This window comes from Garra rufa, chromosome 2 (assembly GCF_049309525.1).
Source record: "Garra rufa chromosome 2, GarRuf1.0, whole genome shotgun sequence".
In the NCBI taxonomy this organism is placed as follows: domain Eukaryota; kingdom Metazoa; phylum Chordata; class Actinopteri; order Cypriniformes; family Cyprinidae; genus Garra; species Garra rufa.
In genome coordinates this window covers 10285309-10309067 of record NC_133362.1, presented here as the reverse complement: position 1 = coordinate 10309067, position 23759 = coordinate 10285309, and the positions used below count along the sequence as shown (strand labels likewise).

Here is a 23759-nt window from a genome sequence, read left to right as displayed (position 1 = left end):
TGTCACTACTGAAACAGTGTATGTTTTAGTCCATTGGCTGTGATATTAACTAAACCTCTACATTTATGACCAGGAAATATTTATGTGTCACTCTCTCTCATAGGTGAGTAGATCCCATCATTTTGAGGTAAATGTGTTCAAAAGTCTAAAAAATCTTTGTGCAAACTTAAAGAATGTCACTACCAAACACCATTTTTCTATAATTAAACACTTTTTGGGAGTTTTTATATGTGTACAACCGTTCAGAACTGTGCTAGCTCACCATTGTGCCGATCTAAATTGATCAGTCATGACTAAAACATTTGGTGAAGTTTCAGTAGTGAAGTCATTTGTTTTTTGTTTTTATGGGGTGTTATCCCATAAAACTGTCACTACTGTAACAGCCACAACCGAAACAAGTTACCATTGTTTTGGTAGTGACAAAAAGAAACACAATCTATTATTTAGGGGGAAATAAACAAAATTTTAGAACCGTTATGCACATTTTTAGCATGTTTTAGTAGTGATTTAATGTGCGGGTTTAAATTCTGTTATGTGATGTGGTCGCTACCAAAACTTTATTGTCACTACCGAAAATGTGCTGTCACGACTGAAACATGGGATGTTTTGTCAAAAATGAAGTGTACTGAATTATCAACTAAGATGTAATGATAGTGTTTGGTTCAATGGATATTCAAACTAATAAATCCTTGTTTGAAGTTTGAAATCAGTATGATCCACTTTTTGCCTTTAACAAAGAAAAATTCGATTCAAAATGCACCAAATCTCATAAATCACACTTGAAATATTGTTAAAATGTAACTTGTGATTGATTTACCTCTGAAAACATTTTAATAAATTAGAAAAAAATATATATTTACAATAAAGATGTAAGCAAAATCTTAATAGGTCAATATAACCCTTCTTATTAAATTATATATTACTGTGTTTTAGTAGTGACAAATTTGGGGAAAGGACAAATATTCCAAAACTTTCTGAAAATACAATATGAGAATTAACTGCACAATTTCTAGAAATATGTACCTTGGATATTATACAATTTGCATACATACCAAATTTGTGGAAAAAAAGACATTTCCAATGACTTTGAACCAGTTCTGTAGAATGGCCAGTGTTTATATAATTATAGGTTGGCATTTACCTCACCTCCTATACCATCTTTTTGCAATGCATTCTAGGTTTGCCTCATCCACCTTTTCTCAATGCCTTTCTTTTTGTCCTCTCACACCATTCCAGTCGGAAAGCGTTTTTAATGATTTGCCCAGTGGAGAGAGTGAGTTTATGTCTCCATTGAGGTCTGGAGGATTTTCTGCCCTGCTGCATGAATGACATCCACACACACTCACTCACTCACTCACTCATATTTGTACATACAGATGCATTACAACCTGCTGGACACCATCAGCTCACACAGACTCAACACAGAATGACAGAAAGAGATCTGCGATAGTTTTACCACCGGACTGGTATAGAGATAGTCATGACTCCATTAGGACTGTTGATCCAATTCCCAACCACACACAGGGATCCACCACTTCCGAAACATCTTGAATTATTCTGTGTCGGAGAGGTCACATGTCACTGCAAAAGAAACCAAGTCTTATTTCCTGCTTCATTTTCTTTCGCCATTACCATTCTTTCCTTTCCTCCGAAAAAAATAAAAGAAAAAACACCCGTGCCACATCAGTCAGAGAGAGAACGCCAGAGGACTCGCCTGTCGGTTTGAATTTAATGCACTCGGTCTCTGCGGACTTTCTGTTTTCTATATTACACTGACACGATGAGCAGAATAGCGACTGTGTGTTTAAAGTGGAATAATAAGTTCAAGGTTATATATAGAAAAGAGTATGGACAGAGTTTGTGAACAAATGAATCATCAGGTTTATAGTACTTTTCAAGATCGCAAGCAGACGTGTCGTTTTTTTTAGGAGGGCTTCAGTGGCAGGCTCACTAGCTCTTTGGATAAGATAGGACAATCAGGATAATTTTTAGCTTATAACAAATTACTAATGAACTGACCATTCTAAGAAATGAGGATGCATTATTTGTGCCATATAATTACAAGGATGGTTATATAGTTTGTCTGACTTGCTGGATTTACCTGGATTGTGTCTCCAGAAACGTCCAGGTGTGTGGCAGAGAAGAAATACACAGAACAACAAGCCAAGAAACTCTTCCCACAGGTGTTCGTACCGGTCTGCAATCCTGACGGAACCTACAGTGAGGTATGAGATGAACAATGTAACAAAAGAACAATTAAAAGATAGACAGACCATGGATAGATGGTCATGATAAATAAATTGTGACTAAAAATGAAAATGACCCCATGGTTAACTCACCCTCAAGCCATCCTAGGTGTATGAACTATATGTGGCTGTTGAGATTTTGAAGTCTAGTACATCCATCCATCATAAACACTACTCCACATGGCCCCGGGTGGTTAATAAAGGCCTTCTGAAGTGAATCAATGCATTTGTGTAAGAAAAATATCCATATTTAAAACGTTCTAAACTTTATTTTCATTAACATTTTTTTACAGACAAAAACGAGATGATAAAAAAAAAAAGTTTTAAATGACAAAAACTATGACAAAAATCGAGACAAAAATGTTATTGTGGGAGGATTTTTTTTGTTTCTTTATGGGAAGTGGTTTCATTTCATTTTAACATAAAGGCATGTTGTGTGTCACAGCAGTTAAATCTGTGTCTATCATGATAAAATCTTAACATCAAACCTATGAAATGAGTTTGGTAATTTTAGAGAAATGCCTAATAAATGCATTACACTGTAACTAAACCTATTAGATTTTAGCTGACTAAATCTACTGTAGATCTTATATTTAGTCAACTAAAACTAGGCTAAAACTAAAACCATTCAAATGACTAAAATATGAATAAAACAAATAGCATTTTAGTCAAAAGACTATGACTAAGAAAAAGTCCAAATTTGCTGTCAACATTAAGACTGAGCAAAGGAAAACTCCTCTTGGCTTATATCAAAATCCTCAGACATTTTCCTTTACAAATCCTTATTTTGTACTCCTGATTTGTGACTAGTGTTTTGTTTTGCTCTCTCCTTTGTGCTACATCATCCACTGAAATGCCACTTTCTTGTGAACCTGCGTATGACAGTTAGCAAAAGCTAGAGATTATGGTTTATAAAGTTTTAAATATGAAAAATTTTCTTACGCAAACACATCGATTCATTTCAGAACACTTTTATTAACCCCCAAAGCCAGATGGATGCACTTTATTGGACTTTATTGAAATCTCAACATCCATTCACTGCAATTATAAAGCTTGGAAGAGCCTGCACATTTTTTTTTTTACAATCTTTTTATTCATCTGAGAAAAGAAAGTCATATACACCAAGGATGGCTTGAGGGTGAGCAAATAATGGGGTAATTTTAATTTTTGGGTGAACTATGCCTTTAATTGTTTTTGACTTTCAAATTTCACAACTTTTATGCCTCTTTCTCAGTCTTTTTTCTTTATGTCTGCTGAATTTGATAAACAGGTTCAGTGCCACAGCTACACCGGTTATTGTTGGTGTGTAACACCTAGTGGCAGACCCATCAGCGGCTCAGCAGTAGCCAATAAGAAACCTCAATGCCAAGGTACCATACTTCTTTCTCAGCTGTGATTTTAATGCCTTTCTCCTTCTGCGTGCTTCAATCACGCCTTCTTTGTAAGCAAAAGAGATTTTCACATCATCAGTAATACTCTGAAGTGATTCCAAACAGTAATCTCAGTGCTGATGACATGATCTCAATGTTTTGGCACATGATAGTTGTTTAGGAATATAAATCAACAGAGAAATGCAGAAACTCAGCATCTAAGCTTGTAGAAACGCAGCGTCTATGCCAGCGATCTCACTGAGAGATGCCAGAACAGAGCTAATCCTAATCTACAGAAACGTTCCAGCATAACAATACCACATAACCAAAGCCACATGCACTAAACTAGCATAGCGCTGTATTAAACACACGCTCACGCACAAAACTGAAACTCTATCACTGGAGGCCATGGGTTCCTGGATCATAACATCGTTGGCTTGGCTTTGTACAACAACCACAGCTTCACTAGAAAAGGACCAATTAGATTTAATTGCACATGCAACAGCTTAATCAGTTAGGTCTGGGGGAGCATCACAAAACAAATGCGCGTTTGGCAGGCGAAGCGGCCAAACTCAAACATTCTTGCTTTTTTACTCCAAGATAGTGTCATATGGCTTTTACCCCCTGCAGCCTCCATAACATTATCATGTTCGTCTGTAGAGGCTTAATACATAATTAAAAACATAAGTCACTTCACATCAACCATTCCTGGAAGACTTGCTCTGATCTCTGGGACATAGAATGTGTTATAGTCCAGTTAGAATGTACTAAAATGTTAGCGTGAGTAACGTGATTGTCCTATTGGTTTTCAGGGTCCAAGAATGGTAAAGTAAATCTGAAGGAACCAGGAAAATCAGGTAAATACCCTCAATGATTTATTTTCATATGGTAAAGACTTTCACGAGGGACAATCAGCACTGGCAGCTATGTTTTAATGTGTGTGTGTGTGTGTGTGTGTGTGTGTGTCTGTACTGCAAGTTAAGGCTTGCCATTCTAATGTTTTGTGAATTGAGAGTGCTGAAGTGGCTTCAGGGCTGAAAGTAAATGGTCATATGTTGGAGTCGTTAAACAGAGAGACGCTGTAATAACAGCCTTTGCTTTTCACAGTCGTTAAAATGAAATCGAAGGGCTTCACGGTTTTGTCACAGCACCGCAGTGAACGTTAACCACTTCACCTGGACGTCGTTTCTCTTTTTTTCCAGATGAAGACCTTTCTCATGCACTACTAATGGCACTGATTTTCCTCCTTTCACAAAACAGAACGGACCACCTGACCTCCAGATAATTTTTGGTCTTTTTTTCTCAGTTTTAAGCGGAGTGTTTTTTTTTTTCAGTTTAAACACTCAGCTGTGGGAGATGTAGAGGTTTATTTCTTTGATGTCTTACCTTATCTAATGAGCTTAGTGATTAAAATATAGTACGATTTTACTTACAAAATAGGACATTTTCAAATATACCTCTAAAAAAGGCACTGTAAAATGTAATAATTTTTAGTCACTACAAAAGTTTGTATTTTGCTTTCCACATCATTTCAAAAACTAGTAAGGTGTCTCAAAAACCCTTATAAAATGCTTATAAGATGGAGGACAAAGCTAGAAAGACTTTTTAGAACTGTGAGATATAAACTCGCAATTCGGGTTTTTTTTTAGAATTGTGAGATATAAACTCGCAATTCGGGGTTTTTTTTAGAATTGTGAGATATAAACTCGCAATTCAGTTTTTTTTTAGAATTGTAAGATATAAACTCGCAATTCGTTTTTTTTTTTAGAATTGTGAGATATAAACTCGCAATTAAATTTTTTTTAGAATTGTGAGATATAAACTCGCAATTAAATTTTTTTTAGAATTGTGAGATATAAACTCGCAATTCAGTTTTTTTTTAGAATTGTAAGATATAAACTCGCAATTCGTTTTTTTTTAGAATTGTGAGATATAAACTCGCAATTCAATTTTTTTTTAGAATTGTGAGATATAAACTCGCAATTCAGTTTTTTTTTAGAATTGTGAGATATAAACTCGCAATTAATTTTTTTTTTAGAATTGTGAGATGTAACCTCGCAATTAATTTTTTTTTCAGAATTGTGAGATATAAACTTGCAATTCTGACTTTTTTTGTTGCAAATGCGAGTTTGTATCTCACAATTCTAACTCTTTTCTCATAATTCTTAATAAAGAATCTTAATTTACTTAATTCTGACTTTTTTTCCCAGTAATTGTGAGATATAATCTTGCAATTGCAAGTCCTCTTTTGAGAGGAAAAAAAGATTGTTCACAGAATTGTGAGTTTATAGCTCACAATCCTGACTTAATAAATAATTCACAATTGCAAGATATAAATGTCAGAAAGTCAGAATTGTGAGTTCATATCTTGCAATTCTGACTTTATTTCTCAGAATTGCAACTTTATTTCTTAGAATTGCAAGTTTATTTATCAGAATTGCGAATTTCTGACAATTCTGACTTAATTTCTTAGAATTCCGAGTTTATATCTCACAATTCTGACTTTATAACTCATAATTATGAGTTTAAATCTCACAAAAAAAAAGTGGCTTTATATCTCGCAACTGCGAGTTCATATCACGCAATTCTGCCTCCTTTTCTCAGAATTCCGAGTTTATATCTCACAATTCTGACTTTATAACTCATAATTATGAGTTTAAATCTCACCAAAAAAAGTCAGAATTGTGAGATGTAAACTCAGAATTGCAATAAAACAGGTCAGAATTGTGGGGTAAGTTGCAATTAGCTTTTTTCATTTTTTATTTAGTGGCGGAAATGATTACTTGAAAAGCAAAATGACATAAGATAAACCTTGTTTTCTGAAAAATTAAGTGACATTATATTTAAAACAAGAAAAATATTTTGCCAATGGGATAAGAAAAAAAAAAAATATATATATATATATATATATATATATATATATATATATATATATATATATATATATATTTAACCACATTGGCATTTTCTTCTTGTTTTAAGCATGAACTCACTTAATTTTGTCAGATTTTTCAGAAAACAAGACTATACATGAGAATTTTTTTATTTTATTTTTTTTGCTATGAAGCGTTACAAATTTGTCACTTTTAAGGTCCCATTATGGTAAAGATGCTGCCTTAGAATTCAGTTGCCTATATAGGCCGTAGACAGCAAGGCAGCTCACTAGGATTTGGAACAGATCCATTGTCAGAGGTGCGGCTCGGTCAGTAGTGCACATAGCATGGTGATGACCTGGTTTTGCATCTTGGGTCATTTCCCGATCCCACGCCTTCTTCTTCCCACCATTTCCTGTCGCTTTAGGGCCGTCCTATCAAATAAAAGGCAAAAAGCCACAAAAACATAGAAAATCATTGATGTGTTGAGCTACATTGAAATTTTAGAGTCACATAAATAACAGGGTCAGATCTCATAATACTTTATCACCTCATCAGAGTGCTGACAGTGGCTGTTCCCCAAGTTTCCCAACTGTTTCCCAAGCAGAGAAAAACACACCAAAAGAGAGAAGGGGCAGTTTATCTTCTGCCCTCTGATGAGTTAATGGTGACCCTCCTGAGGTTAACCACACCTGCGGCTCTCAGCATTTCAGATTCCTGTGGCCAAAACGTCTAAAGATGTTTCTTCATCCCCGTCCGCACACATAACACATCATATGTCCGCTCAGTTTGTGTGTGCGTGTGTGTTTGCATGTATTCTTGCATGCCTGTTCTCCAGATCATTAAAGTCGGAACTAAACAAAAACATTTGTTTTTTGTTTTTACAGGGAATGCAGTTTATTTTTGTACACAGTGTCCAAAATTCATGTTTTGCCAGGCATAAATATTTCTTCACGTCCAGTCACTTCCAGTTCACGTCCATGTATTTTGCATTTTAATTTTTATTTTTTAGAAATATAATATTTTATGAAGGTAAAGTTAAGATCTTTTTAAGACTAAGTAAACCCAACAAATAGTGATATAAAAATAACTTCACACTACAAAAAGATGTCTTGTTTTCCAGTGCAAATGTCAAGATTTAAGAAGTTGTTTTCTGAGAAATTTATCAAAATTAAGTGAAGTATTAAAACAAGATCAAATATTTGCCAATGGGCCCTGAAAATACTTATTTGAAAGGGAAACTAAGTTTTTACTGACAGATGTTTGTTCTAGTTTTAAACAAACTCACTAAATTTTGTTCAAATTTATTTTGCATCTTAAGTAAATGTGTGTTGATTTAAGGATATTTAGATGTTTGCATTGGAAAAGAAAACAAAAAAATGATTAATACGCATTTTTTCCTGCACATGCAACAATTTGCCATGACTGCTCCAATTTTAGACCTTTTTATGATTTAATTTGTCAAAGGGATGGGGATATATTGCCACACAATACTTCCTAGCAATTAACAATTTTCCAATGAATAACTCTATCAAAGCCATGTTGCAGGTCATTATAAAGTTACTGGCAAACCGCAGAGTAACATTTTTCAAGTCACTTCAGCCAAATTTTACTCACATTTTTTGCAGCACATACAACATTTTTGCCATGAATTTAAGACTTTCTGCTCCAATTTTAGACCTTTTTTATTATTTAATTTGTCAAAGGGATGGGGATATATCACCACACAAGTTCACACAAGGGGAAAAATACTTCCTAGATTAACAATTTTCCAATGAATAACTCTATAAAAGCCATGAATTATGTTGCAGGTCATTATAAAGTTACTGGCAAACTGCAGAGTAATATTTTTCAAATCACTACAGCCAAATTTTACACATTCAGTGCTTGGCCAGTGTTAATTTTGGACGCTGTTTTGCATATGCTTATCACCTTTTTGCATTTACAGACTTTTATATTTAAACCACACTGCTTTTTGGTCTTTATAAACATGTATTTCATGGTGCCAAGGAAAGAGATTTAATGTTTAAACAGTTTTTTTCTTTCTTTCAGTGAGTCAATTAAAACCACTAAACCTCCTTTAACTCTTTATCTGCCTGTTTGTGTTCTCCAGTTTATTCTTTTTTCCTCTGTTATAATTTTGTTTCACCATCTCTCTAATCTGTCCTGGCCGGGCAAATGTGCAAATGCGTCATGGCTCATGTGACATGACTGTCTATCTGACACTCGTAATTGTAGTTTCCTTGCAAATCTTCTCTTTTCTAAATGCAGATCCTCCAACGATTATTGACATGGAACCCCAGCCATCCGCTGATGAGGAAGGTGAGTGTCAATGAAGCTTTTAAATGCCGTTTAAGTTGAGCATTCACTAGGGTTTGAGGCAGAATTAATGTTTTATGCATTCGTGTGTGTGTTTTAGACATCAAGTCTCAGTACCCCACACTCTGGACAGAACAGGTCCGCAGCCGACAAAACAGGACCAGAACACCGTGTGAGTTGCCAACAAACATCTGTTATCACTTTTCAATACAAAATACTAACTGAGCCAGATTGGTTTTGGTATTTAGTAGAAGATAAAAAAATCATAACATGCAAGATGTAACAGCTCATTTACGTACTTACCTCAGCATATGTCAATGGATTTTGCAGTTTAAGTATCAACTTTGTCTCTCGATGCGTCTGCTGGAAATACAAAAACAGACAAATGAGACACCTGTTGACATGCAGATCGATTATAGAGCTTTAAAACTAATATGAATAGAATGGATCAGATTTCATGAAACTAAACGAACTTGATGAGAATTGTTTAAGTTCATATTGAGTTCTCTAACCTTTTCTGCAGACTTTTGTGTCTTGGAAATTTGAAGGCATTTAAGATAGTGATGTTTTTTTTCAGAAGACATTTCTGAAAAGCAAGGCAATTGAACAGAAGACTCCATCTGTTTTCCATTTAATCTTATTACTGTCTGAGAGAAACAATTAAAGAACGAATTAAAGAAATTTAATTTGCGATTTCCTTTCACTATGAGCAACAGAAATATGCTCAGATAGTCTAAAGAGCTTAATCAAGTAATCAATTTTTATATATGCTTATATATGAAAAACCACAGTTAATTTTCTTAATGTATTTATGTATACTCTTTCTTTTTTCTTTGTTTTGTTTTAATAACTGTTCTGCCTTAATGAAAAAAAAAATTATAATGGAAAAAAAGATTTGCGAAATCTGAAATCCTGATATGAAACAAATGATTTACAATTCACGCTTTGAAGTCCCGATCTACATAATTATTCACAAACAATCCTTTCAGATCAGGACTTGAATCGCAGATTGAGAATCCTTTTACTTAGATCGTAACTTTGCGTATAGCAAATAATTTGATTTAGATTGGGACTTCAAATCGCGAATCATTTGATTTGAATCATTCAGTTTGCAAAATGATTCACAAACCCGTTCCGATCTAAAGCAAAAGATTTGCAAACCCGCTCCAAAGTTATGATCTAAAATAAAATGATTCACGATCCACACTCCTATCTGAATAATGAATTATGAACCATAATTTCAGATCAGGACTCAAATCGAGGATCACAAATCATTTGACTTTGTTCAGAACTTTGCGTATGGTGGATTATTAAATTTAGATTAGAACTTCAAATCACATATCATTTGATTTGAATCATTCAATTTGTGGAATGATTCACAAACCCGTTCTGATCTAAATCAAATGATTCGCGATCCGTGTTCCGAAGTTCCAATCTGAATCAAATGATTCACGATCCACGCTCTGAAGTCCCAATCTGAATAACGATTTGTGAACCATTTGACTTAGATCGAAACTTTATGTATCACCAATAATAAGATTTAGATTAGGACTTCAAATCACATATCGTGAATAATTTGATTTGAATCATTCAATTTGCGAAATGATTCACAAACCCGTTCCGATCTAAATCAAATGATCCGCACTCTGAAGTTCCCATAGAAAGCGAAAGATTCGTGAACCCACTCCAAAGTTCAGATCTAATCAAATGATTTGTAAACCACGCTCTGAAGTCCCAATCTGAATAATGATTCGTGAATCATTTTGACTTAGATCAGAACTTTGTGTATTGCAAATAATTTGATTTAGATCGGGACTTCAAATCGCGAATCATTTGATTAGAATCATTCAATTTGAATCATTCAGTTTGCAAAATGATTCAGAAACCCACTCCGAAGTTCCAATCAAAATCAAATGATTCGCAATCCACACTCTAAAATCCCGATCTCAATAATGATTCATGAACCATTTCAGATCAGGACTTAAATCGAACTTATATCGGAACTTATAAATCATTTGACTTATATCGGAACCTCGCGTATTGCGGATAATTTAATTTAGATTTGAACTTCAAATCACGTATTGCAAATCATTTGATTTGAATCATTCAATTTGTGGAATGATTCACAAACCCGTTCTGATCTAAATCAAATGATTTGCGATCTGTGTTCCGAAGTCCCGAACTGAATCAAATGTTTCACGATAGACAAAGTTCCAATCTGAATCAAATGATTCACGATCCATGCTCTAAAGTCCTGATCTGAATAACGATTCGTGAATCTCATCATTTCAGATCAGGACTCGGATCGCAGATCACAAATCATTTGATTTAGATCGGAAGATTGCATATCACGAATAATGAGATTTAGATTAGGACTTCAAATCACGTATTGTAAATCATTTGATTTGAATCATTCAATTTGTGAAATGATTCACAAACCCGTTCAGAACTAAAGCAAAAGATTTGCAAATCCACTTCGAAGTTCCAATCAAAATCAAATGATTCGCAATCCACACTCTAAAATCACGATCTCAATAATGATTCATGAACCATCATATCAGATCTGGACTCAAATCAAGGATCACAAATCATTTGACTTTGATCGGAACTTTCCGTACTATGAATAATTCAATTTAGATTAGAACTTTAAATCACATATCGCAAATTATTTGATTTGAATCATTCAACTCGTGAAATGATTCACAAACCCGTTCTGATCTAAATCAAATGACCCGCACTCCGAAGTTCCCATCGAAAGCGAAAGATTCATGAAACCACTCCGAAGTTCAGATCTAAATCAAATGATTTGCGATCCACGCTCTGAAGTCCCGATCTGAATAATGATTTGTGAATCATTTGACTTAGATCGGAACTTTGCATATTGCAAATCATTTGAATCATTTAATTTGCAAAATGATTCACGAACCTGTTCCAATCTAAATCAAATGATTCATGATACGCACTCCAAAGTCCTGACCAAAATCAAATGATTTGCAATACGCAAAGTTACAATCTAAATCAACTGATTCGCGCTACGCAATTTGAAGTCCTGATCTGAAACAAATGATTTGCGATACGCAATCCGATTGAAGCACTTTGAAACACAGCAAATCATTTTGATCATAAATCATTTTGCAACGCGATGGAATTTCGAAAAGCACCCATGACTACGTACTTTTTAAAATCGCTACAAGCGATGTTGAAATTCGAAAATGAATAGCTCTTTTAATTGGATCTGGTTTTTGCTAGTGAATTCTTGGAAGTCACGAGTTTGAATCAATCAGAGCGGTTCCAGCGTAAATGAATCAAATGACTTGATTCATCTATTCCTCTTTTTGCATCTTCAGCCATGTTTACACGACACTGTCAGTACTACTACTTGCTTAGCTCGACTGTTTTCTGACATGAACTGAAATTAGTGAAAAAGGTGTTTTTTGAATTGCACAAATTTTGCGTGAAAAGATGTGTTTATTGACAAAATTAAACAATTATTTCATAGATACATTGGTTTTCAATAATTCAAGCTCTTTTTAAGTAGGCCTACCTCTTCAGGAATATTGCTAGTTTCAAGGGTTTTCCAGCCCTTAAATTTCAAAAAGTCAAATTCAATTACTTTAAGCACCTTGTGCGAACCCTGATGACCGAAAATGCTTTTTAATAGTTTTAATGACTAGTTTAGTTAACAATGACAACACTGAAAACAACTGAAATTTTAAACACACCAATTTCTTTTGGGATTTTTGGTATGGGAATAGAAAGAGAACACAAAAGAGACAAAGACAGACACTTATCTGTAATTCTAATGAAACTCTGTTGCTATAGTTGCTCAAGCACACAGACTGAAGCACATATGTGAAGATCGAGCTCATTGTGGCACTCAGCCATTGCCTGACACGTTGATCTAATGAAGGAATCAACAAAGATGTCATTAAAACACATCTGGGGAAAATGACGACATGAACTCAGTAACAGATCTAATTCTGATGACATTATTACAGAGTTTGTGTGTTTCCTAATAGACCCACTTGTGTGCGTGAATAGCTTGATTGTAAAGTTCTCTTGATTTACAATCAATAAAATGTCAGTGCAGTGCAGTGAACACTGATGGTTTTGATTACAGCTGATTCGTTGAGGTCTAAAGCGTGATTATCACTATTCTGAGAAGCTCAAAATAGAACTGAACACAAGAGGCAAAGAAAAGATGTCTCTGGGTAAAAAAAAAAAAAAAAAACTCATGCCAACATTTTATAAAACAATGCTCACATGAAGCCAAAGACCTGACAACACCACAGACAAAGAGAGAGGCTAACTATAAACGGATGTGGGAGAGAGAAACCTTAGCAAACGCATAGCACTGCACTGAATACCACTATAATATCACAATAATACTTATTATTAGTTTTAATAAATTAAACTACTTACACTGGCTGAACGTGCAACAGGAGTCCAAGTCTGCATTCCATAGCAACAGTGAAAGTAATATCCAGGATGGCGATATCCATAAAACTGAAATGTTTTATCACTTTCTGACAAGAGTCCAATCGAGCCGAGAGTTCACCCATCAATGCTTCATTAACAGACAAGCGTGGACTATTGATTCCTGAGGGAAGCAGCTCCGGTGAGGACGAGCTAAATCTATTTCGACTGTCGCGAATGAAGTGAACGTGTAAATCAAATGAAAAGCATCAATTACGGAATTTAAATTTAGATCTGCTCATGTTGCATTTCTTTTTGCACGTTTTTACGCCGTTATGCATTCTAGCCAATCACATACGATGGCGTTGAGTTTAGCTTTTCACACTAAGGACAACTATTACAGAAGGTTCGAAAGCTCACTGATGCTTCAGAAGGAAAAACGATGCATTAAGAGCTGGGGGTGAAAACTTTTGACCACACTTTTTCTTATTTTGTCTAAATGTCACATTTTTTCATTTAGTACTGCCCTTCAGAGGCTACAGAAGATAGTTACATGTTTCCCAAAAGACAAAATAAGTTACATTTACCCTGATATTCAAATTTAAAAAGTTTTCACCCCCTTAATGCATGTTTTCTCCTTTTGAACCTTACAGTATGAACCTGCATATGAGTTTCAAATGGATCTCAAAATCCTAGTCATTATTGGAAAGGGTTAAAATAAACAAAAATGCTGAAAAACCAAAGAATTTGTGGTACCTGAGAGATTTTTCTGAAGAGCAGCAGGCAGTTAAACTGTTCAGGACAAACAAAGGACTCATGAACAACTATCACTAAACAAAAACACACAGCTGTGGATCATTCAGGTAACAACACACTATTAGGAATCGAGTGTGTGTAAACTTTTGAACGGGGTCATTTTTATAAATTAAACCATTATTTTCTCTTGTGGACTATATGTAAACATGTTTTATTTGAATCATCTTATTCAGGTTAGTACTAAATGAACAATAACATAAATGTTTGTATGATCCCTCATATTTTGGTTAAATAATTAACATTTAGCAAATTCTAAAAGAGGGATGTAAACTTTTGACCTCAACTGCAATCACTTTAAATACAAATTCAGTCGTATTAAAAATATTTTATGAAATGACATCCATATCTAGTACTTGCCTAATAAGATATGTGTGTAGTTAATAGATTACACTAACATTAGACTACTTTTAGCCTGGAGTTGATTCACTCTCCGTCTGTGACTGACAACCATATTTTGTCCTGCCACAGAATACATTAGAAACCACATATCATCTCTCTCTCTCTCTCTCTCTCTCTCTCTCTCTCTCTCTCTCTCTCTCTCTCTCTCTCACGCACACACATATTTTTTTTTAACATAATCTTGCTTGCATTAGATCAGGCGGCTCAAAGGGTTGCTGGAGAGCTGTGTTGTGGCACATGAGATGATTGGTTCCTGATGCAGCGAGAAATCTCATGGCTCAAAGGTTGTGCTCCATATGGATCATTAATGTGTTTCAGGCTTTTGTTGTTTGTCTCAATGCAGGATTGAAAGGAAGCACTAGGATGCCACTGTTTTCCCAAAGCAATGTGTTTTATACAGCGATTCTTTGCCCAAGGTCACTGTCTCCATTCAAAGACACTGCAAAGGCAGGCACCCAGAGGCAATGTGTAAATATTTATTCTGGTCAAGCAGCAAGAGCCCCGTGCAGTCATTAACTTCTTAATGTCATAAACATTCCCGCAGGCTCCTGATAAAGCGCAAGCACTCACTTTCACTCTCTCTGACTCTGTTTTCCTCTCTAACCCCCTCCAACATGTTGTCTATCCATTTCTTGAAGGCTGTGTCCAAGGCCTCAGCGTCCATTGACTTCACAGGCAACGTTTTTGCATGAAGACACTATAAGATTTGTGACCCTGAACCACAAAACCAGTCATAAGGGTCAATTTTTTTTTTATTGGAGATTTAACATCTTGCCGAGATACAACTATTTGAAAATCTGGAATCTGAGGGTGCAAAATATCAAAATATTTAGAAAATCGCCTTTAAAGTTGTCCAAATAAAGTTTTTAGCAATACAATTTACTAATCAAACATTAAGTTTTCATATATTTACGGTAGGAAATTTACAAAATATCTTCATGGAACATGATCTTTACTTAATATCTTAATGATTTTTGGCATAAAAGTAAAATATGGAATCATACATTGAAAAAAAAGTACATTTAATTAATTTGTTCAACTGGCAATTCAATTTAATTAATTTTATTTGAATTCATTTAAATTCATTATCAATTATTCAATCCTTTAATAATAATAATAATCTTTATATAATAATATAAATAATTATATCATAATAAAGGAATTTTTAATTCCTTAATCCACGGTGCAAATGGAATCATAAATTTAAAAACATTTAACTGATTTGTTCAACAACTAATTAAATTTAAATTTTATTTAAATTGAATTAATTAAAATGTATTCTTAGTTATTTAATCCTTTAATAATAATAATAATAATAATAATATAAGCTTTATATAATAATTTACATAATTCTATAATAATTAAGAAATTCTTTCATTCCTAAATCCACGGTACAATGGAATCATAAGTTTAAAAAAGTAAAAAACAAACAAAAAAACATTTAATTGATTTGTTCATCTGGCATTTAAATTTATTTAATTAAATGTAAATGTAATTACATTAAATGTATTTTAACTGAATTAAATTTAACATAATGTATTTTTAATGATTTTAATACATTTTAAAATAGTTTACTTTTAATTTTTTTATATTTAAAAAATACAGTGCTTATCTATCAGTATGTAGATTTATTATTTTTTAATTTGACATTTATAATTTAATTTGCTCAACTGCCAATTAAATGTAATTATTCTGATAAAAAAATTAATCACATTTAGATAATTTATTTATAAAAAAATATTAAAGATTTATTTATTAGCACATAAGTAATACTATATTAATAAAATATATATACTAAATTTACATTTATATTTTTCCACACATTGAACAGCATTTACAGTATATTATTTTATCCAAAGCCTGTTACATTCTATTCCTCACAAGCTATTGTGCATTGTGAGTCGCATGTACCACATTAATGGAAATTTCAAGGAGAAGGTACATTTTTGGAGCTTGACAGCTCCTGGTCACTGTCTCCTTTCATTGTACGGAAACACACTTCACCAAAGAGAACACTGACACTTACTCACTCATATTGTGTCTCCTGCAGTATTTCACTCTTTTCCTCTGCCTCACTTTACCTCAGCGACCTCATGTGATCAGGAGCAGCTGTCAGCACAGGAAGAAGCAAGACACCATAAAAACGAAGCGGTTTTTGTGCCCGATTGTGCTCACGGTGGCCTCTACAAACCCGTCCAATGCCATCCCTCCACTGGGTACTGCTGGTGTGTTTTGGTGGACACCGGACGCCCCATACCTGGAACATCCACAAGGTAATGCACTCAATGCATGATTTCAAAGGAATTTAAAGGATAATGCTTGAGTTTTAAAGGAACAGTTTACCGGATATTGAAAATGTACTCACCCTCAGGCCATCTAAGATATAGATGAGTTTGTTTCTTCATTGGAAAGTAATTGGACAAATGTTGCTCACCAATGGATCCTCTGCAGTGAATGGGTGCCATCAGAATGAGAGTCCAAACAGCTAATAAAAACATCACAATAATCCACATGTAATTCACACAACTCCAGCACATTAATTAAAATCTTGTAAAGCAAATAATCCATAATTAAGGTGTTTTAACTTTTTGTTTGGGGGGTGGGGGTAAATTGTAGAAATTAATACTACTTTAGCAAGGAAAGACAAAATATTTCTATTTCAGTTAAATGCTGTTCTTCTGAAATTCTACTCAGCTGTTTTCAACATAATAATAATAATAAAAAATGTTTTTTGAGCAGCAAATCAGAATATTAGAATGATTTCTGAAGGACCATGTAACCAGAGTAATGATGACAAAAATTCAGCTTTAAAATTACAGAAATAAATTACATTTTAAATTGTAATTTTAAAGGAATTTAAAGGATTATGCATGACTTTTAAAGGAATATTTCACTGAAAAATAAAAATATACTCACCCTTAAGGCCATCTAAGATGTAGATGAGTTTGTTTCTTCATTGGAACAGAATTCAAGAAATGTTGCTCACCAATGAACCCTCTGCAGTGAATGGGTGCCGTCAGAATGAGAGTCCAAACAGTTCAAAACATCACAATCATCCACAAGTATCCACATCACATCTTGTGAAGCAATATAAGAAACAAATCCATCATTAAGGCATTTTAACTTTAAAATACCTTTTTTTTCACCTGATTCAGACAAGATGCCTTTTTTTAATTGGAGAAAGAAATATTATGGATAGATGAGGTATTTTAGCTGGAAGCAATGGTTTGAAGTTAGCAATAATTGATTAACTAGAGTTATGTGGATTATTGTGATGTTTTTATCAGCTGTTGGACTCTCTTTCTGACGGCACCCATTCACTGCAGAGGATCCATTGGTGAGAAAGTGACATAATGCAAAATTTCTCCAAATCTGTTTTAATGAAGAAACAAACTTATCCACATCTTGGATAGCCTGAGGGTGAATACATTTTTATTTTTGAGGGAACTATTCCTTTAACATCAGTTTTAACAAAATGTTATGTTAAACACTTTCAAATACCTCTGGCGCCTCTATGAAACAAATCCGTCCTTATTTAGTTGCCAAAATACAACTTAAGCAGTTTGTCTCTATTGTAAGGAAAAACCCACCACTTGGCTTTTAAAATGGTAAGTGCCAGCCGACCTGTTCTTTTGCAGTACATCTAATATACACCCGGGGCAGGTCTCATTCTTCGACTTACTATGGGGTACAAAATTGAGCTTTGGAGTCTCTCAGGGGCCAATACTTGGCTCAATCTCATTCAGTCTCTTAAACATTATGAGAGTGCTGCTCTGCTCTGCAGCTGTTGAAAAAAATCGAAATATACCGGGAAATCGTTCCGTTTAAATACTCATCTGCTAACAGGTGGGCTGCTCACTTGGCCTAATTCTGATTAAGAAACCTGGCAGAATGACAAAACACTGTTAAGTGTGATTGCCAGGGGTCAGTGACACTCTATGCATTCAGGGGCACCTTTAATGAGCCACAGGAGTGTTATGGAGCGATGCTGTGGATTTCTAACCATCACCGAATGTGGTATTGAGTTAACAAATCCTCAGGCAGTGTGCCAAACAGCGCATTAGAGCACGCATGGAAGTGCTACCTTCCCATCACCCTCCTCTCTCTTTCTTTCTCTGTTATTTGGGCAGGTCGCCTGACAATAATTGGAGCGCATTTACTCTCCTTATGGGGCAATGAATGTTTCTCTTGTCTTGCACTTCTTACTTAGTTTTTCTTTTTGTCCACTCATTGTCTTTGACTCAATTTTTTTCTGTTTTCTTCATCTCTGAGTCGTCCATTTAGTGATCGGATCCTAGTGAGGCAGTCATTGTGAATAGATAAAAAGAGCAAAATTCTTCTATAATAACATATTCACTTTTGAATTAAGTATTTCGAATAAATAATGTGTAAAATATGTCTAAAAATGATTCATTTCAGCAAGAAAGTACAGAAAATTACATATAAAAACATTTTAAAATCTTCAAAATGTATATATTTACACTTCCATTCAAAAGTTTTTGAACCGTAAGATTTTTAATGTTTTTTAAAGTTTCTTCTGCTCACCAAGCTTGCATTTATTTGATTCAAAGTACAGCAAAAACAGTAAAAATATTTTTACTATTTAAAATAATTGTTTTCTATTTAAATATATTTTAAAATGTAATTTATTCCTGTGATCAAAGCTGAATTTTCAGCATCATTACTCCAGATGCTTCAGAAATCATTCTAAGATGATTTGTTGTTTAATAAACATCAACAGTTGAGTACATTTTTCAGGATTCTTTGATAAATAGAAAGATCCAAAGATTTTTGGGGGAAATAAATTATAGAAATACTTTTATTTAGTAAGAAACAAATACAAAAGTGAAGATAAAGATTTATAACGTTACAAAAGATTTCTTTTTCAGATAAATGCTGTTCTTCTGTACTTTCTGTTCATCAAAGAAACCTGAAAAAATTCTACTCAGCTGTTTTAAACATAATAATAATTATTATTATTTTTGAGCAGCAAATCAGAATATTAGAATGATTTCTGAAGGATCATGTGACTGGAGTAATGATGCTAAAAATTCAGCTTTGAAATCACAGGAATAAATTACATTTTAATATATACTCAAATAGAAAATGCTAATTTTAAATAATAAAAATAATTCATAATTTTACTGTTTTTGCTGTACTTTGGATCAAATAAATGCAGAATTTAAAAAAAACATTAAAAATCTTACTGTTTAAAAACTTTTGACTGATGTATATACTGTGTATTTTTAAATATTTATTATTAATTATTATTATTAAATTATTAAATTTCTACATATGCAGGTAAATAGATAAAAAATAGTATGATAGGACAAACAAATGTTATTTTGGTCTTTGTATTTAAAACAAAATCTAAACATTATTCTTAGCATCTGTGGAATGTTTTAGCTGTTGGACTCATCACTGTGTAAACAATAATGCTTTGTATTCACTCTTGCTCCTCTGTTTTTTCTCTCTCTCTCGCTGTAGATTCGAACAACCAAAATGTGATGGAAATGCCAGAGCCCATCCAAACAAACCAAAGGACCATTACAGGAGCAGACACCTGCAGGGTGAGCTTTACTGTGTGCTTATGAGCAGATGCGAAAATATTGTGCAAGGTTTGCTGGAGAGTGACTTAAAAATAGCAAGAGGAGAAACAAAGCTACAAAAATGAAAAAACAACACCTTTTAACCAAAGCAGACCTCATATAAATAACTAAAGTTAAATTGAATAGGTGTCTGTAGTGCACTACCTGCAGTTTGTGTTTGCTATCACTTTTCATACATGCAAAATGCCCAAGGTAAACATAAAAATGATAATATAAAGTTCAAGGATAACTGTTTGTGCATCTCTGTTTTTGCATGTGAGCTCAGGTATGTGTGTGACATCTAGAGTCTAAAACCATCTCTTGGTTTCCCACGACCCTTACGGTCTGCATAGACGACAGATGTTAACAGATCATCTCACTGAGGAAAGGGGAGGTAGAAAAGATAGATTACAATAGATAGCACGAGCCTAGGAGGATGACAAGGAGGGATGAGTGTGGGGGAGTGGCCGTGATGAAGAACAGAGGAAAAAGGAGTGGAGGCCAAAGATAAAAAAAACAGCAAAAAGGAAACCAGGGAGTGACTTCCATTTCCAGCATGAATGAAGTTGTTGATTGGACTCAAATTAATAGGAGCTGGAATATTCCATCTATGTATGTGGACTAGGTGATGTGATACTGTATTTTTAAAAATAAAAAATATATATATTATATTTATTAGGCAAAGACATTCATTTAGTCATAAGTTACAGTAAAGGTGTTTATAGTGTAAAAAAAAGATTTCGACTTAAAAATGTTCTATTCTATCAGGATACTGAAAAATGTATCAGAGTTTCCACAAATTAAGCAGCACAACTGTTTTCAACATTGATAAAAATAAATGTTTTTTTAGCAGCACATCAACATATTTTTGAAGGATCATGTGACACTGAAGACTGGAAAAATTAATGATTAAATAATAGCTTTTCGATTACAAGAATAAATTACATTAAAAAAATATTCAAACCCTTTATTTTAAATTGCAGTAATATTTCACAATAAATTCAGCCTTGCTGTGCATCAGAGACTTTTAAAAACATAAAAAAATTGTATTAACCCCTGAATTTCTGAACAGTAGTGTATAATTAATAAACATTAAGTGTATTAATAAAAATGTATTAATTCATAAAATTAATAAATAATCCAAATTATGACTTTTTTAATTTAAAAATGTGAGTAATATCTGGTTTATTCAAATCAGTTCATTCCAGAGCGAATGCATAAATAGCAATTATTCATCAAAATACTAAATAATGAAATGTACATCAAATATCATCAAAAATGTTTTGATTTGTAATGTTTTTCAAAGAAGTCTCTATTTGATCCAAAGTACAGCAAAAACAGATTTTTAAATATTTTTATTATTTAAAAATAACTGTTTTCTTTTTGAATATATTTTAAAATGTAATTTATTCCTGTGATTTCAAAGCTGAATTTTTAGCATCATTACTCCAATCATGATCCTTTAGAAATCATAATATTTTGATTTGCTCTTCAAAGAACGTTTATTGTCATTATTGTGTGGAAAACAGCAGAGTAGACTTTTTTCAGGTTTCTTTGATGAATGGAAAGATCAGAAGAACAGCATTTATCTGAAATAGAAATCTTTTGTAACATTATAAATGTCTTTATCATCACTTTTGATCAATGTAAAGCATCCTTGCTAAATTAAAGTAATAATTTCTATAATTTCTTATAAAAATTCTTACTTCAAGCTTTTGAATGGTATAGAGTATAATGTTACAAAAGCTGTAGATCTTTCTGTTCATCAAAGAATCCTGAAAAAATGTACTCAACTGTCTTAAATATTGATAATAAATGTTTCTTGAACAGCAAATCAGCATATTAGAATGATTTCTAAAGGAATAATACTTTGACATTATAATGTCTAATGCATGGTATAAATACCATGGTGTTTACAGTAACATGGTATTTACCCTGTGTACTTCTAAAAATACCATGGTACTTTTTTTGTTAGCATAAGTACATGAGAAATGCTTTTGTGCTCCCAAATAGCAAAATGTGGAGTAACCCTGGTCAGACTTTGACTAATAGGATTATCTACATACTTTAATTAAGATTAAGTGGTGAAACAGGCATTTGAAACAGCGTTTGAGGTGTGAGAATGTGTGTGTGTGTGTGTTACTTTGCTGTATTTTTTGGAATCAGACAACACCTCCCTTTGGAAATGTCTTCAGAGATAAATGGATTCATAAATAAGTTTGAAAATTGCCTAGCGAAAGAGCAACAGTCTTATCTTATCTTTTATGAGCTTATACATTTTTATATTATTACACTGATTTATGTAACAATATCAAACATTTGAAAGTGACAAAAACCACCAACAAACACAAAAAAAAAATCACATAATTTGTCAAATCATTGCTAATACTCACCAATGTTTGTGCTGCTGATGTCCCTCAGTATAATGTCACTTCCTGGATGATGACTGTAATTTAAAGGATATTACAAAACCTCCCACATTCTCAGAAAAAAAGGTACAAAAGCTGTCACTGGGGCAGTACCCTTCCAAAAGGTACATTTTGTACGTTATTTACGTGTATTTGTAGCAATAGCCAAAAAAATACATGTATGGGTCAAAATCGATTATCGATTTTTCTTTTATGCCAAAAAACATTAGGATATTAAGTAAAGATCATGTTCCATTAAGATATTTTGTTAATTTCCTACCGTAAATATATCAAAACTTAAATTTTAAGTAGTAAAATGCATTGCTAAGAACTTCATCTGGACAACTTTAAAGGCCATTTTCTCAGGGTTTTTTCTTTTTTTTTTGCATCCTCAGATTCCAGATTTTTAAATAATTGTATCTCGGCCAAATATTCTACTATCATATACAAATGGCTTATTAAAAAGCTTATTTATCCATCTTTTTCTAAATCTCAAAAAAAATTACCCTTATGACTGGTTTTGTGGTCCAGAGTCACATTTTAGTACCTAAATGGTACATATTAGTACCTTTTGAAAGGGTACCTTTTTTCGGTCTTGGACCGTAAAACAAATAAACTGATGACACGTGAAAAAACACGCTGAGTACTTCGTAATAAACAGCCAGTTTTTCTTAGTTTTTCTTACACTGCATGCAAAAGGTAGTGTGATTATTTAAAATGCACCCCTATGTTCAATTTATTGTAACTGAGTTTAATATTGTATCCCACATGAATCTGTACTGTAAAAATGTCTGCGACACAGATTAATAGCTGGTTTTATTCTTCACTACTAGACTATGCAACTTTGGTAAACATACCAATATCTCTATATGATAATGAATAAACCTCTGTTCCTCAGGTATGTGTGTGTGGATGTTCAGGCTGCCAGCAGCATGTGTACAGGTGTTGTTGTGTGAACAGCTCTCTGGTCACGGCTGGTTAATTGTGGTGTAGAAGGGGGGCTGATGGGGGCCGGTGGCTGCTGGCAGCTAAACGTCCACAATCCACAGTCAATACCGCAATTCTCATGACTCTGTTTCAACTTGAGACTTTTTATGTAAATTCCACAAGCTGCAGGATTCTGGATCATGCTGAAATGTTGCTAAAATGCAAGATCTGGATGGGTTTACTCAGCTAATACTCACTCAGCATTTAAATTAGCTGGAAAGTTCAAATAAATGTTTCTTTGATTTCTCATGCTCACTTAAGTAGAAACTAAAATGTAATTCCTGCAGCATCAGATTGCTTAGCATACAGTCGTGGCCAAAAGTTTTGAGAATGACAC

At 33.6% G+C, this 23759-nt stretch overlaps 1 protein-coding gene across 2 annotated transcripts in view; it reads left to right on the top strand.

Moving 5' to 3' along the window:
* Positions 1 to 23759, top strand: part of smoc2 (SPARC related modular calcium binding 2) — a 50274-nt gene that overhangs the window by 19560 nt on the left and 6955 nt on the right. Inside the window, exons 3-9 of one of the 2 annotated variants that reach the window (XM_073834855.1) lie at positions 2119 to 2225; positions 3517 to 3616; positions 4429 to 4473; positions 8728 to 8811; positions 8909 to 8980; positions 16526 to 16712; positions 19927 to 20009. In XM_073834855.1, coding sequence (XP_073690956.1) covers positions 2119 to 2225; positions 3517 to 3616; positions 4429 to 4473; positions 8728 to 8811; positions 8909 to 8980; positions 16526 to 16712; positions 19927 to 20009 — 678 coding nt within the window. The remainder of the gene's footprint in view (positions 1 to 2118; positions 2226 to 3516; positions 3617 to 4428; positions 4474 to 8727; positions 8812 to 8908; positions 8981 to 16525; positions 16713 to 19926; positions 20010 to 23759) is intronic. The other variant, XM_073834857.1, reaches the window with a different exon arrangement.